The sequence below is a fragment of the Macrobrachium nipponense genome, chromosome 42 (genome assembly GCF_015104395.2).
Source record: "Macrobrachium nipponense isolate FS-2020 chromosome 42, ASM1510439v2, whole genome shotgun sequence".
Taxonomy (NCBI): domain Eukaryota; kingdom Metazoa; phylum Arthropoda; class Malacostraca; order Decapoda; family Palaemonidae; genus Macrobrachium; species Macrobrachium nipponense.
In genome coordinates, this window is record NC_061103.1 from 9873915 (window position 1) to 9888833 (window position 14919).

A 14919-nucleotide genomic window follows, 5' to 3' on the forward strand; every position below is an offset into this window, starting at 1 on the left:
CAAGAGTTTCAAAATTGAGTATTATATTTTCTTTTTGTTTTCTGATATCTTGAAAATGTATATCTAGGCTGCAGTAAGCACTAATCTTTTCAAAATGCTTTCCCATTATATTTGATATTTCATAAGTATCATGGTATATTTTTCCATTTAAATGTATTGCACTTGGAGGTCTTATATGTTTTCCATTGATTTTCCTTATCTTTTGCCAGATATCCCTTGTGGACGTGTTTGACGATATGTTTGAGACATATTCCTTCAATGATGCGATTTTTTCAGCTATTACCATTTTTCTAAATTTGGCTGTATGTTTGTTATATAGTGGTTTAATGTGGTTAATTGTTATGTTTGTTATAACTATTCTGTATATGTTTATATTATAGGGCATTTTGTTGAGTGATTTAAGGCGAGTTTTGAGTCTGTTTAGATTGCGACCCAATATATATATGTTTTATTTTACTTAAGGTTGTTAAGGTTGGGTTCCACCATGGGACAGGAGATTTTGTGGAATGTGATTTGGTTTTTGGAATACTTTTATCTGCAGCATCTATTATGAAGTTTGAGAATGATTCACATGTAGTATTGTGATCTTCATTATGTGGGAATGGTGGTATATGTTTTGTGTGTATAGGAAATATTTATCCCAGTTAGCTTTTTGAATACGAATTATATCTTGTAGGTGGCAATATTTTGATATTACTTAAGTAGTTCAGAATGATTGGGAAATGGTCACTTGTATATGAATCGTCTAGGACGTTCCATTCAAATTTCTCGGCTACATCATTTGAACATAATAAAATGTCAATTGAAGAAAAGGTTAGGTTTGTATTTGAAAAATATGTTGGAACTTCACTTTCATTGAGGTAACACAGGTTGTGTTTCATTATAGTTTTTTCTATGTTGATTCCGGATGTGTCAGTGGGGTTATTAGTATCCCATAATGGATTATGTGCATTAAAATCTCCTACTATAAGTAGGGGTTCCTGTATACTTTTGCTAATAAGTTCAGAAAAATCACTAAAATTTGCATTGAAATTTGGTTGGTTATATAAATTACAAATAGTGATTTTACTTTTGTCAGACATATACAGTTTAATTGATGTTATTTGATATGGCATAGATGGTATGTCAAAAGGTTCATAGGTAATGCTATTATGAACATACGTTCATAATAGCATTACCTATGAACCTTTTGACATATGGCTGTGCCTAATTTTCCACTGTCAGTTGGTGAATAACAGGCAATTTTATAGTGATGGATATTTGTAGGGTTACTTCCTATATGTTGTAGACATATGCACATTGGGTTGTAGTCTCGTACGATTCTTACAAATTCACCCAGACGTAGTCGGGTCAAGAGACCATTTATATTCCATTGAATGATTTTATATTCCATTATTGGGAGGAATTGGTGTTAAATTCTGTAAATTGATTGCTGATTTTACTTTGCCTCGTAGTTTATATGCATTTGAATTTATTTGTGGTTTTTTAATCATTGCATTTGTATGTTGGTTATTAGATTCTGCAGTTGTTTGTTTTTCATAATTGAATATTAACAAGTCTATTTTTCATTTTATAACTTCCTTTTTGTATTTTAAGGATTCAGAACATAATTCGTTCTCATGTTGGTGTGTTAAAGGGCACCTCCTTAATTTAGTAAAATTGTCTATACAATTTCGTACTGTGTCCTCTGTCTTGGTAGTTAGTTGGTTATATGTAGTACTTACAAAGCATTCATTACAACCACAAGATGAAGCATGTTTGGTAATGTTAATTATTGGTTCAGAAGTATTTGGTCTAGCTTTAGAAATTTCTGGTTTTGTAATTCTATTGGTCCTTTTCTGTAGTGATAAGGACTGTTGGTTTGAGGGGTTATTTGTTTTGTTATTGTTAATGGAATATTTGGGTCTTGGGGATGGTTGGGGGGTGATAGTTATATTTTGGTTTATTTTTAATGGTATGATTTTCATTATTATTATTTGATGGGAATTGTAAAGAGTGATCTTTACTGTCCAGATGTTGGCTCTTTGATTGAGATTGAGTGCATCGCGGATTTTTAAAAAATATTCATAAAAAATTCAAAGTTGCGAAAAAATGGTGCGGGCGCTAGCAGAAGGCAAAGAGAGTACATTAGAACATCAGGTATCAACACGGAAATGGCACGTAACTCAAAATCCACCTCTCTGATTCGCTGGCCATCTCGGCTCCTGAATCTCGCAAGCTGATTGGCCGAGCCGCCGAGACGCGTTACCCAGCATCCAGCATCCCACCCTGCCGAGCACCCAGCGAAGGAAGACCGCATTCATTGTTCTCTCGCGCTCGTGTCGCTACTCTTGCCGTGTGAAAGTTTGAGCTGTTTTTTTGTGCTTTTTTTGTGCAAAATAGTGCTTGTGACGCCCTTGAAAATGGCTCCTAGATGTCCTACACCCTCTACATCCTCTGGTGAACCCAAGAAGAAGAGAAGAATGATGACGGTGAACGAGAAAGTGAAATTATTGGACATGCTTAAGGCAGGCAGTAGCTATGCGTCTGTTGTCCGCACGTACGGACTGAATGAGTCAACGGTTCTCGCTACATAAAAAAAGACGAATTAAAAATCCGTAAAACTGCCTCAATAACGTTCTCCAAGGACACTAAGCGCGTTGTGACTCCTCGTAATAAGAAGATTGTGCAAATGGAGAATGCATTATCAGTATGGATAACGGACTGTCGGGAAAAGAAGGTTAGTCTCGATACCAACATGCTTCGCACAAAAGCCAAAACCCTTTATGATAGCCTCGTTCCTGAAGGGGGATCGAACGAAGATGACGATGATGGTGATGACGACGATGAAGATGATCTTGCCCCACGAGAAAAACGTGGTTTTATTGCCAGCAAGGGCTGGTTCGAGAAATTCAAGAGGAGGTTTGGCCTTCGCAGTGTTCCGTTGTATGGGGAGGCCGCCTTGGCAGACCAAGAGGCAGCTCTTCGTTACGTCGAGGACGAGTTCCCGAAATTAATTAAAGAGGGCGGCTATATCCCGGAGCAGGTGTTTAATATGGATGAAACTGGCCTCTTTTGGAAGAGAATGCAATCCCGGATGTTCCTTTACAAGGACGAAGTGAAGAAGCCAGGGTTCAAGGCCCACAAAGATAGAGTCACTCTGCTCATGTGCGGGAATGCTGCGGGCTTCATGCTCAAGCCCGGCTTAATTTACAAGTCACTGAATCCTTGTGCTTTGAAAAACAAAAACAAAGCCTTGCTGCCCGTCTACTGGATGAGTAATAAGAAGGCATGGATAACTAAAGCCCTCACACTCGACTGGTTCGTGAACTGCTTTATCCCGCAGGTGAAGTTATACCTCGCGGAAAATGGGCTGCCCTTTAAGGTCCTCCTCTTGATGGACTGTGCAGGAGGACATGCAATGGACCTGCATTACAAAGGGGTTCAAGTGGAGTTCCTGCCACCCAACACCACTTCCCTCATCCAACCAATGGATCAGGGGGTCATTCGGGCCTTCAAGGCCCTCTACACGAGGTCCACGATGGAGGGCCTCATCTCCTCCATCGACGAAGGCGACGATGACTTCAGCCTCAAGAAATATTGGCGGGAGTACAACATTGCGACGTGCCTGGCCAACATTCAGAATGCTCTTAAGGAGATGAAACAGCAAACACTGAATGCAAGTTGGAGAAAATTGTGGCCAGACGTCGTTCATGACTATGAGGGATTTACGCCAGACGAAGTTCATCACTTCGCCGTAGATAAGGCTGTGAGGCTAGCACAGTTGATAGCCAACGAAGGTTTCTCTGACATGACGGCAGAAGATGTCAACTCACTGATCGAGTGCCACTCAGAGCCCCTAACCGACGAGGTCCTCGTCGAAATGACAAGATCGGTGAGTGAGGAAGAAGAAGAGGCAGCCGACGACGGCGACGACGACCAACCTGAGCAACGTGGCCTTACATTGGAAAATCTGCAAGAGCTCTGCAACATGGCACGGGCTATGCAACAAAGGGCGCAAGAAATTGATGACATCATGGTCAGAGCCATCGAATTCAGTAACCATATTGACGGTGATATGGCGTTGTACAAGGGCATCTTTGCTCAGATGAAAAAACAACGTCAACAACTTCCCATCACGATGTTCCTAGTGCGCCGAAAACCTCCTGCAGAAGTGTCGGATACTACTCCTCCTGCTGCCTCTCCGGCTTCCTACCGAGACACTACGTTGCCTCCTGCTGTTTCTCCAGCTCTATTGGAAGCTGCCGTCGGTGATCCCCCGCCTCTAACAATTGACGATGAGGCGTCACCTGAGGAGCAGTAAAGCTCTCATTAACCTGTGCAGTATAAATCATCTTCACCTTCACCTCCATCATACTGCACAGGTGTTTCATCGTCATTTATCAAGATCATCATCATTGATAGAGGTGAGTTATGTATCTTGTTATAAGAATATACAGTTATTATTTACATATACATGTATACATGTACAAAAAAAATTTACATATACATACTACACATTTAAAAAATAGGGGAGACCCTACTTCGCTGTTTTTCACTTATCGCGGTCGGTTCTTTGGTCCCCATTAATAGCGATAGGTGAGGGATTACTGTATTCGATTTAAAATCCACGGTGGTGGCAATTCCATTAGTGGATGAAAAATTGGATTCATGTTATGCAAGTTCATTATGTATCTAGCTCATTTTGGGAAAGAGCTAGTACTATTAACTGCTGTTACTGGATTACAGTTTTGGAAGCAGTCAGCTGCAGGAGACGATCCCACTTGCATTGAAAGACCTCTTCATATTGTTATCAAATTACGGTGATGTTTTAAGGGCAAAACACCTGCCTCTACCAGAAGTGTTTGTTGGGGACGATCGGAATGCTCCTGCGCACAATTGCACGCCTTCATGGTGCACTGCACCGAGAGATTTTAATGCAGATTCTGAGGCGAATGAATATATTGGACAGCAGTAATCTATTATGGATAAGACTGTTGCCTTTTACATATATCATTAATAAAATGTCTCGCTTTGCTCCCCAATTAGTATGTGATAACTTTTTTAATATGGCAAGGGCTTTGATGCCCTTGGCTTAAATGTATTTGATGTGCTCTTTCCAATTTAAATGTTGATCAAATATCACTCCTAGATACTTGATTTTTGTGCAGAATTGTATTTCAATACTATAAAGGTGAAGTTTGATTGTTTGGTTCTTCATCCATCTTTTGTCTTTGTAGAAGACTATTGCTTTTGTTTTATCAGTTGAAAATTTAAACCCAACTGCATTTGCCCAAGTACATATATTTGAAATGGCAGTACTGAGAACTCTCTGAGCATGTCTCAAATTACTACTCGTATAGTAAATGACAAAGTCATCAACATATAAACTGTTTTTTACACCACTTGGTAAATTTATAGTAATGTCATTGATTGCTAAAGCAAACAATGTACAGCTTAAGACACTACCTTGAGGGATTCCTTCTTCCAGTTTATAGGTTACTGAGTAGGAATTTTCTACTCTTACTTGAAAAGTTCTGTTTGTTAAAAAGTTCTTAATAAATATTGGAAAGTGGCCTCTTAGTCCCTTGGAGTGGAGTTTTTGCATGATGTTATGTTTCCATGTTGTATTGTATACTTTTTCTATATAAAAAAATATAGCTACTGTTAATTTCTTTTGTTCAAAGCCTTTTTTGATATAATCTTCTAAATGTGTTAAGGGATCTAGGGTTGATCTGCCCGCTATTGAACCAGACTGTGTTGGTGTTAAAAGGGATTCTTTGGTTATTACATACGCTAATCGTGCAATAACCATTTTTTCTAAGATTTTGCATACGCAACTTGTCAGAGATATCGGTCTATAATTGGATGGATTACTTGCATCCTTTCCTGGTTTATTTATTGGAATTATTATGGCACGTTTCCATTTATCAGGAAAGACACGTTTTAGCCAGATAATATTATAAAATTTTAATAAATATGATTTAGCTATAGGAGCTAATTTTTCTATCATTTCAAATGATATTTTATCATATCCTGGTGCGGAGGGATGGCAAGAGTTGATGGCATTATCTAGTTCATCCATGTTAAAAATATAATTATATTCCAGGTCTTCAAGAGTTTCAAAATTGAGTATTATATTTTCTTTTTGTTTTCTGATATCTTGAAAATGTATATCTAGGCTGCAGTAAGCACTAATCTTTTCAAAATGCTTTCCCATTATATTGATATTTTCATAAGTATCATGGTATATTTTTCCATTTAAATGTATTGCACTTGGAGGTCTTATATGTTTTCCATTGATTTTCCTTATCTTTTGCCAGATATCCCTTGTGGACGTGTTTGACGATATGTTTGAGACATATTCCTTCAATGATGCGATTTTTTCAGCTATTACCATTTTTCTAAATTTGGCTGTATGTTTGTTATATAGTGGTTTAATGTGGTTAAGTGTTATGTTTGTTATAACTATTCTGTATATGTTTATATTATAGGGCATTTTGTTGAGTGATTTTAAGCGAGTTTTGAGTCTGTTTAGATTGCGACCAATATAAATATATAGTTTTATTTTACTTAAGGTTGTTAAGGTTGGGTTCCACCATGGGACAGGAGATTTTGTGGAATGTGATTTGGTTTTTGGAATACTTTTATCTGCAGCATTTATTATGAAGTTTGAGAATGATTCACATGTAGTATTGTGATCTTCATTATGTGGGAATGGTGGTATATGTTTTGTGTGTATAGGAAATATTTATCCCAGTTAGCTTTTTGAATACGAATTATATCTTGTAGGTGGCAATATTTTGATATTACTTAAGTAGTTCAGAATGATTGGGAAATGGTCACTTGTATATGAATCGTCTAGGACGTTCCATTCAAATTTCTCGGCTACATCATTTGAACATAATGAAATGTCAATTGAAGAAAAGGTTAGGTTTGTATTTGAAAAATATGTTGGAACTTCACTTTCATTGAGGTAACACAGGTTGTGTTTCATTATAGTATTTTCTATGTTGATTCCGGATGTGTCAGTGGGTTTATTAGTATCCCATAATGGATTATGTGCATTAAAATCTCCTACTATAAGTAGGGGTTCCTGTATACTTTTGCTAATAAGTTCAGAAAAATCACTAAAATTTGCATTGAAATTTGGTTGGTTATATAAATTACAAATAGTGATTTTACTTTTGTCAGACATATACAGTTTAATTGATGTTATTTGATATGGCATAGATGGTATGTCAAAAGGTTCATAGGTAATGCTATTATGAACATACGTTCATAATAGCATTACCTATGAACCTTTTGACATATGGCTGTGCCTAATTTTCCACCGTCAGTTGGTGAATAACAGGCAATTTTATAGTGTTGGATATTTGTAGGGTTACTTCCTATATGTTGTAGACATATGCACATTGGGTTGTAGTCTCGTACGATTCTTACAAATTCACCCAGACGTAGTCGGGTTAAGAGACCATTTATATTCCATTGAATGATTTTATATTCCATTATTGGGAGGAATTGGTGTTAAATTCTGTAAATTGATTGCTGATTTTACTTTGCCTCGTAGTTTATATGCATTTGAATTTATTTGTGGTTTTTTAATCATTGCATTTGTATGTTGGTTATTAGATTCTGCAGTTGTTTGTTTTTCATAATTGAATATTAACAAGTCTATTTTTCATTTTATAACTTCCTTTTTGTATTTTAAGGATTCAGAACATAATTCGTTCTCATGTTGGTGTGTTAAAGGGCACCTCCTTAATTTAGTAAAATTGTCTATACAATTTCGTACTGTGTCCTCTGTCTTGGTAGTTAGTTGGTTATATGTAGTACTTACAAAGCATTCATTACAACCACAAGATGAAGCATGTTTGGTAATGTTAATTATTGGTTCAGAAGTATTTGGTCTAGCTTTAGAAATTTCTGGTTTTGTAATTCTATTGGTCCTTTTCTGTAGTGATAAGGACTGTTGGTTTGAGGGGTTATTTGTTTTGTTATTGTTAATGGAATATTTGGGTCTTGTGGATGGTTGGGGGGTGATAGTTATATTTTGGTTTATTTTTAATGGTATAATTTTCATTAGTATTATTTGATGGGAATTGTAAAGAGTGATCTTTACTGTCCAGATGTTGGCTCTTTGATTGAGATTGAGGGTAATTTTCTATTTCCACTTGTGATGAGGTTTGTTTAATATAATATCTTTTTTAAAATGTTCTCCTGGTGTAGTTGGAGTTTCTTTGGATTGATTGTAATTTTCAATATTTACTTTCTGGGTTCGACCTGTGTCTGCCGGTGAAAAGTTCCTGTAGCTCACTTTTCTAAGTATAAATAGATCCTAAATATACCAGAGAAAAAGCTAGCATGGTATGCTGAAGTTACTACCCTCAGCTCGATCACCCCAAGGGTGTCGGTATAAGCACTAGGGCGAGTGCAAGCCACTTCTCACAGGACTTCTGCCAATTAGAGGATTCCTTTCAAAGTCCCTCCCACGGCGAGAGCCGTTACAAAGGCTACTCCCTCCCACAACGAGAGCCGTTACAAAGGCTACTCCCTATACCTTCCGCTCGCTACTACTACTACTACCCACCCGCCATTTTCATTCCTGGAATAGACAACCAAGCTTGGACTGGCTAAGTGTGGGGAAAGAAGAAGGGATGGGTTCACCGGGCAACACAGGTCTTCCCCCAGAAAAGGGATTTTGACGTAGGAAAAATCTATTTCTGGGCAAGGGCGCGTGTCGCCCAGTGAAATATCCTTTTAGTTCATATTTCTAAGGTAAATATTGCTAACATTACCAGAGAAAAACTAAAATGGGATGTCAAAGTATTCTGACTCGCTCACCCTATAAAAAGAGGGTGTCGGTATGGTTTTTGGGGCGAGTGAAACCACTACCATGGGCCTCTTGTCATTTAGATCCCTCCTTCACAAAATCCCCCTGCTAGAGAGAGCTGATATACAGCCCGCGCCAGCGACTACTACTGCCAGCGCTCCCACGCCGACACCAGCGCCTCTAGCGGCCATCCTTGAAGTTAGAAGACCAAGCTTGGGCCCAAGGGTGGGAGCAAACAAGGGGGGGATTTCACTGGGCGACACGGGCCCTTGACCAGAAATAGATTTTTCCTACGTCAAAATCCCTTTTCTGGGCTCAGCCCGTGTCGCTTCGTGAAATAGTACCAGAGAAATGGCCACAAGCTTGGGAAAGTTCAATAGTATAAGGTATAAGAAAAACCAAATAAAATAAATGAGTATAATCTAGAGTAATAATTACAGAAGTTATCGTAAACATACTTAAATTAACTTATAGTAACTTATGTTAGCCTTATTAAATAACAGGAGTTTTATTAAAACTACACTTATGCTAACTTACAATAACTTAAAATATACCATGATAGATTATATACAAATGTGAGTAATCCTAGCATAAAAATAAGGAAAACATCACGATATAGCCTTTTGGCAGCTAAGGCTGAAAACAGGTTAGAACCTGGTGGCAGGATTATAGGAAGGATGTTAGTGAGGCAGGTAGAAAGGAGATCTGGATCTTATTACTAAACTACTTAAACAGTGTCAGGGGAAACTGTGTTTCCCACTGCCACTGCTGGAAATTTAAGAGATTCTAAGGATTTCAGGTAGCGGCATCTGAATACTGTCGGCGACTTCCAGTCTGTATACTTTTTCAGGTCATCAAAATTCATGTGTTGGAAATAGTTAATTGAGGTGGCTACTGCCCTAATGTCGTGGACTTTGGGGAACGAATCTGGGTTGGCCTGTTTAATAAAATATAAGATCTGTTGTCTAATTCCTTTTAAGGAAATAGTGCCACCTTTTTCCCTCATGAATAAGGGACCTGAGGATCTAGTAGATGTCCTGGACAGATAGGCTCGTAAGGTCATCACTGGACATAGAGAAGGGTCTTGAGGAAGAGGGAGGATCTTCCAAGGGGCCCACCTCATTAAAGGATCCTCGTTTTTGGCCAAAAATTTTCTATCTGGGGAGAGGAGAACTTCTCCTAATGAGAGAAATTCAATATGACCTGGGTCTCTAGAAAGAGCCGACAGTTCAGATACTCTGGCTCCTGAAGCAAGACTTAAAAGAAACAATGTTTTCCTTAGGAGTGGTATGTAGCTACATGAATCGTTGTCAGTATCTGAAGCCAGTCTGAGAACATCATTTAAGAACCATGAAACTGAGCTAGGCCTCTCTGATGGTCTGAGCCTACCACAAGCTTTAGGAATAGACGAGAAATAAGAATCTGTTAAGTCTATTTTAAAGCCAAATTGAAAAATTTTCTTTAGAGCTGACTTATTGGTAGTAATAGTACTGGGTGCTAAACCTTTTTCAAATAAGGATCTGAAGAAGGAGATAGCCAGGTTAGTAGTCATGGTTCGAGATTCCGTTTCCTTCAGGAAATTTGCTAACTTTTTAAGTTGATTCTCTTTTATCCGATTCTAAGAAAAGGATGTTTTGAGGTTCAATGTTTGCATCTCTTTTAGCCGCAAACTTCATGAAGTCCATAAAGTTAGGGTTTTGAGAATTCCTGAGGAAGCGAACACAGTCCTCGTTTGTACTGGTTGAGATAGCTTGGGGTTGGGAATCCGTTGAGGTCGGAGACCCAATTCCAGAAGTAGTGGGAACCAGTAGCTCTTGGGCCAATCTGGGGCTACTAGAGCAACTTGTCCTTTGAAAGTCCTGAGTTTGTTCAGGACTTTCAACAGAAGATTCACTGGAGGAAAGATGTATACTTTCTTCCACTGATTCCAATCTATGGCCATGGCGTCTGTGGCATAGGCCAGAGGGTCCAGGTTGGGAGCCACATAGCACGGGAGCTTGTGGTTTGATTGTGATGCGAAAAGATCCACCTGGAGGCCTGGGACCTTTTGGCATATCAACTGGAATGAGCGCCTGTCCAGAGACCACTCCAATTCTAGAGGAACTGAATGAGACAGGGCGTCTGCTATCACGTTCCTTACTCCCGCCAGGTGAGTGGAGGATAGATGCCATTTGTACTTGGCTGCTAGTGAGAATATGGCTATCATGACATGGTTCACATGACTTGATTGGATCCTCCTCTGTTGATGCAGTGTACTACTACTGCACTGTCCAATACCAGCTTGATGTGAGATTTCTTGGCTGGTAGAAGCCTTTTCAATGTGAGGAATACTGCCATAGCTTCTAATACATTTATGTGAAGCTGGTGGAACTGAGGAGACCAAGTCCCTTGTACCTTCTTGAATTGGGAATATCCTCCCCATCCGGTTAGAGAAGCATCCGTGTGGATAACCAACGCCGGAGGGGGAAATTGAAGAGGAATCGATTTGGATAGATTCTTGATCTCCGCCCAGGGGCGGAGTCGTTTGCGGAGAATCGGCGGGATGGCTGACAACTTGTCCCGAGATTTGTTGTTTGCTCTCGAGCGACAGACCTGGTTTATATCTTTCAGCTTTGCCTTCAGTAACTGAGGCAAACTGGAGAGAACCTAGGATTCTTTCCTGGTTTCTCCTTGATGTTTGTTTGCATTTGAGGAATTGTTTTGTTGCCTTGGCTATTTCATTCCTCTTGACCAACGGAATTGACAGAGTATGGGAGTTTAAGTCCCATTGAATGCCGAGCCATTGAAAGCGGGAGTCCGGCGTTAGCCTGGACTTGGTCTTGTTTATTTGGAACCCCAGATGTTCCAGAAACTGTATTACTTTGACTGTAGCTTTGCGGCATTCTTCGACGGTTGTTGCCCAAACAAGCCAATCGTCCAGATATGCTACTACCATTATCCCTTGAGATCTTAGTTGTTGAACTACTGACTCAGCCATCTTGGTGAATATCCTGGGGGCTACGTTCAACCCGAAGGGCATCACTTTGAAGGAGAATGCCTGGTTTCCTAGCCTGAAGCCTAGGTACGGGCGGAAGTGTCTGGCCACTGGAATATGATAGTATGCGTCTGTAAGATCGATAGAGGTGGTGACGGCCCCACGGGGAAGTAAGGTCCGCACCTGCGAGATAGTCAGCATTTTGAACTTGTCGCAACGAATAAATAAGTTTAGACGGGACAAGTCTAAGATTATTCTTCGTTTTGTTGAGCCTTTCTTGGCACCGCGAACAAGCGACCTTGAAACTTTAAATGCTTGACTTTTGATACTACCCCTTTCTGAAGGAGTTCTTGAGCATACTCCGTCAATTCCGATGTTGGTCTCTGAAGGAAGGTCTTGGATGGAGGAGGACCTTTGATCCAGCTCCATCCCAGTCCTTTGGACACAATACTTTGTGCCCAATTGCTGAACCCCCATCTGTGGCGATAGAGGAACAGTCTCCCTCCTACCTGAGGGTTCTCACTGACTTGGGGCAGGTCGTGACCCACGTCCTCCCCGGAAGTGCTTGCTTCTGCTAGGTGTTCTTCACCTCTCTGGCAAAATGCACCCCTAGCCCTGCTGCCTCTTCCAAACCTATTAAAGGGTTGGAACACCTGCCCTTCAAAGACTAGGTGGAAGGCCGGTGACACCGCGAACGAGGTAGAAGGCTGGTTCTGGGAAGTCAGTAGGAGGAAAGGCTGAGACTGACTCTTCGAGGTGGAGGGTTGTACCATCTGGGAGACCGGCACAGCCTGTACCACCTGTTGCTGCTGGGTACCCTGGAAAGGTGGGAATTTCCTAGGCTTTTTCAGCTTCTTTGCCAAAGAGGAAGTAGGTTCGGGCTTCCTCTTACTTGACAGACCCCAACGGACTTTAAGGCTCTGATTTAGCTTTGTCGCCTCGTGCTGAACCTCATTGACCAAGGCTTCTGGGAAGAGGTCAGCACCCCAAATAGAAGCCACGAGCAACTTATTGGGTTCGTGGCGAATAGTCGCCTCTTGCAGTACGTGTTTCCTGCAATTGCGCCTTGCGACAGTAAAATCATACGGATCACACTGAACATTGTGTGTCTGTGCTTTGGCCAACAACTTGAACAGAGGTTCCGTGCCGTACGTTACTGCCGCAACCTCCGTCATTGCTAAGGCATTTAAGGTCCTCCCTAGCCTGGTTCTAGCATCAAATTCGGCTTGAATAAGATTGTCTGGGAGCCTGGGAAGCCTCTCGCTGAATTGTGTTTATTGCACAATCCGGCTTGAGTTTCCCTACCGTGAATGTGGCTGGGAGATCCCTCCAAAGGTCTTCGGTGCCTGGGAGGAGAAGGGATGTGGGCTCGGTCTCCCGGAGTTGAGGCATGGGCTCGTCTTTCATGGCGGCTTGGAGAGTCAACTCCGCTAACTTTGTGGTGAATGGAATAGGGGTTTCTCCATCCGCCACAAAGATAGTAAAGGGGCTCTTAAAAGCTTGAAGCTTGGTATTGACACAATCCCAATCCTCCAAGCTCCTCAGCCACTCCCTTTGTGCCTCATCTCGGCTGTAGATTACCGTTTCTTTGGGAATCCTGTCCTCCCTTCTCATCGCCGTCTCTGCAAGACGGGCATAACCAATGAATGGTGGTTGAAGGTCAGCGAGGTGAAACTCGAAGTCTTCTAGCCTTCGAGTACCACAGTCCTGCAACGTCAGCAAGCCGTCTTTTGAAAGGGGCATACGACGACACCCTCCATGGGTTATTTGCAGTGAAGGGAGGAAGGGAATCGTAGTCCGGCATGGTTTGCACCGCCATACCAGGCTGTGGAAGAACTGCTGCAGGGTTCTCCCAGAGACCTGCCATCAGATTCTCCTGGTTGGTCAGTCTCTCTGAAACGTTCCGGATCGACTGACCCGACTCCTCGAATGACATAGAGAAGTGTGATAACATCTGCTCGAACTTGTCTTTAACTAAGTTCCCGACATAGTTCCCCATTTGCTGCATGATGTTTGCAGCAAACGCTCCTGTGTCAAAAGGACTAGGGTCCTTGACCACAGTAGGAGTCTTGGGGCGTGCCCCCGTAAAGGTCGAAGGCTCAGGATCCGTAGATGCCTGGGCCTTATCCTTCGAGGATTTACCTCTGGACCCTTTTGAGTATGAAGAAGAGGACTTCGATTTCTCTGCTCCGGGTTGGTGAGCCGAAGGCTTATGAGATGAGGAAGACGAGGTCTTTTTGGGCGCTGTCTTCTCAAGGGTCTTCAACTCACGCTTCCCTTTTACCTTAGGGATAGCCTGAGTGGACTTCGGTCTGACCGAAAGTTCACTCTCTGAAAAGCCTTGGAAGGAAGTAGAAGACGGAACAGGGGAAGAAGATCCAGAAGGACCCAAGGGAAGCCCTTGAGCCCCCAACAAACCTGCCTCATCCAACATACTACCTGTATCACCTACCGCCATTGGTTCCAGGTTCAAATCCAATGTCACCACGTTGTCTGCAATCTCGGGGTTGCCCTGGGCCGCCAGCGACTGGGCCACCTGGAGCTGGATGGTGGCAATGTACGGGGCCGCCGCTGCCGGGTCGACGTAACAGGTTAACTTGCCTCCCGGGAAGAGACGGACAGCCATACTCTTGTCCAGGATGTATGGCTGCCCCTTCGTTACGTTTTTACCAAACCCGCCGACCCAGGCCTTCAGGGTGGCCGATGCGGCGTCCTTCACCGCGATAGCCAGGAAGAGAGGGTTATTGTAAGCCCTACGGCGGAAGTCTAAAGTTCTATGATTAATCATATAAGTCAAAATATCATCATGTATCTCTTATAGGACTGCAATGTATAGTCAAATTATACACAGTGAATAGACTCCAGTATATACTTACACCGGAGGAAAACTGCTCCACCAGATCATAACAGATCGAGCAGGCTTCGTGGGGCCAAACCGCTATGTCCCCATAGCGGGTGGCGCAGACGGCGTGGGTCCGGCAGACCTCGTGGCCACAGGGGTCCTGCAACACGGCGTTGCAACCGGATTCCTGGCAATTGGTAGCCTGTAAGTGGACAGATACATGAGTATCAACACTGACTAACAGGGCAAGCCCGTTAAGAGATATAACACTCCGCCATATGCCGGAGTGGT

The 14919-nt window shown here is 41.8% G+C and overlaps 1 protein-coding gene across 1 annotated transcript; it reads left to right on the forward strand.

Moving 5' to 3' along the window:
* Positions 1-2671: 2671 nt before the first annotated feature.
* LOC135213263 (tigger transposable element-derived protein 1-like) lies at positions 2672-4303 on the forward strand. Its single transcript, XM_064247243.1, has one exon. The coding sequence runs from the start codon at positions 2672-2674 to the stop codon at positions 4301-4303; it is 1632 nt and encodes a 543-aa protein (XP_064103313.1).
* The last annotated feature ends 10616 nt before the right edge of the window (positions 4304-14919 follow it).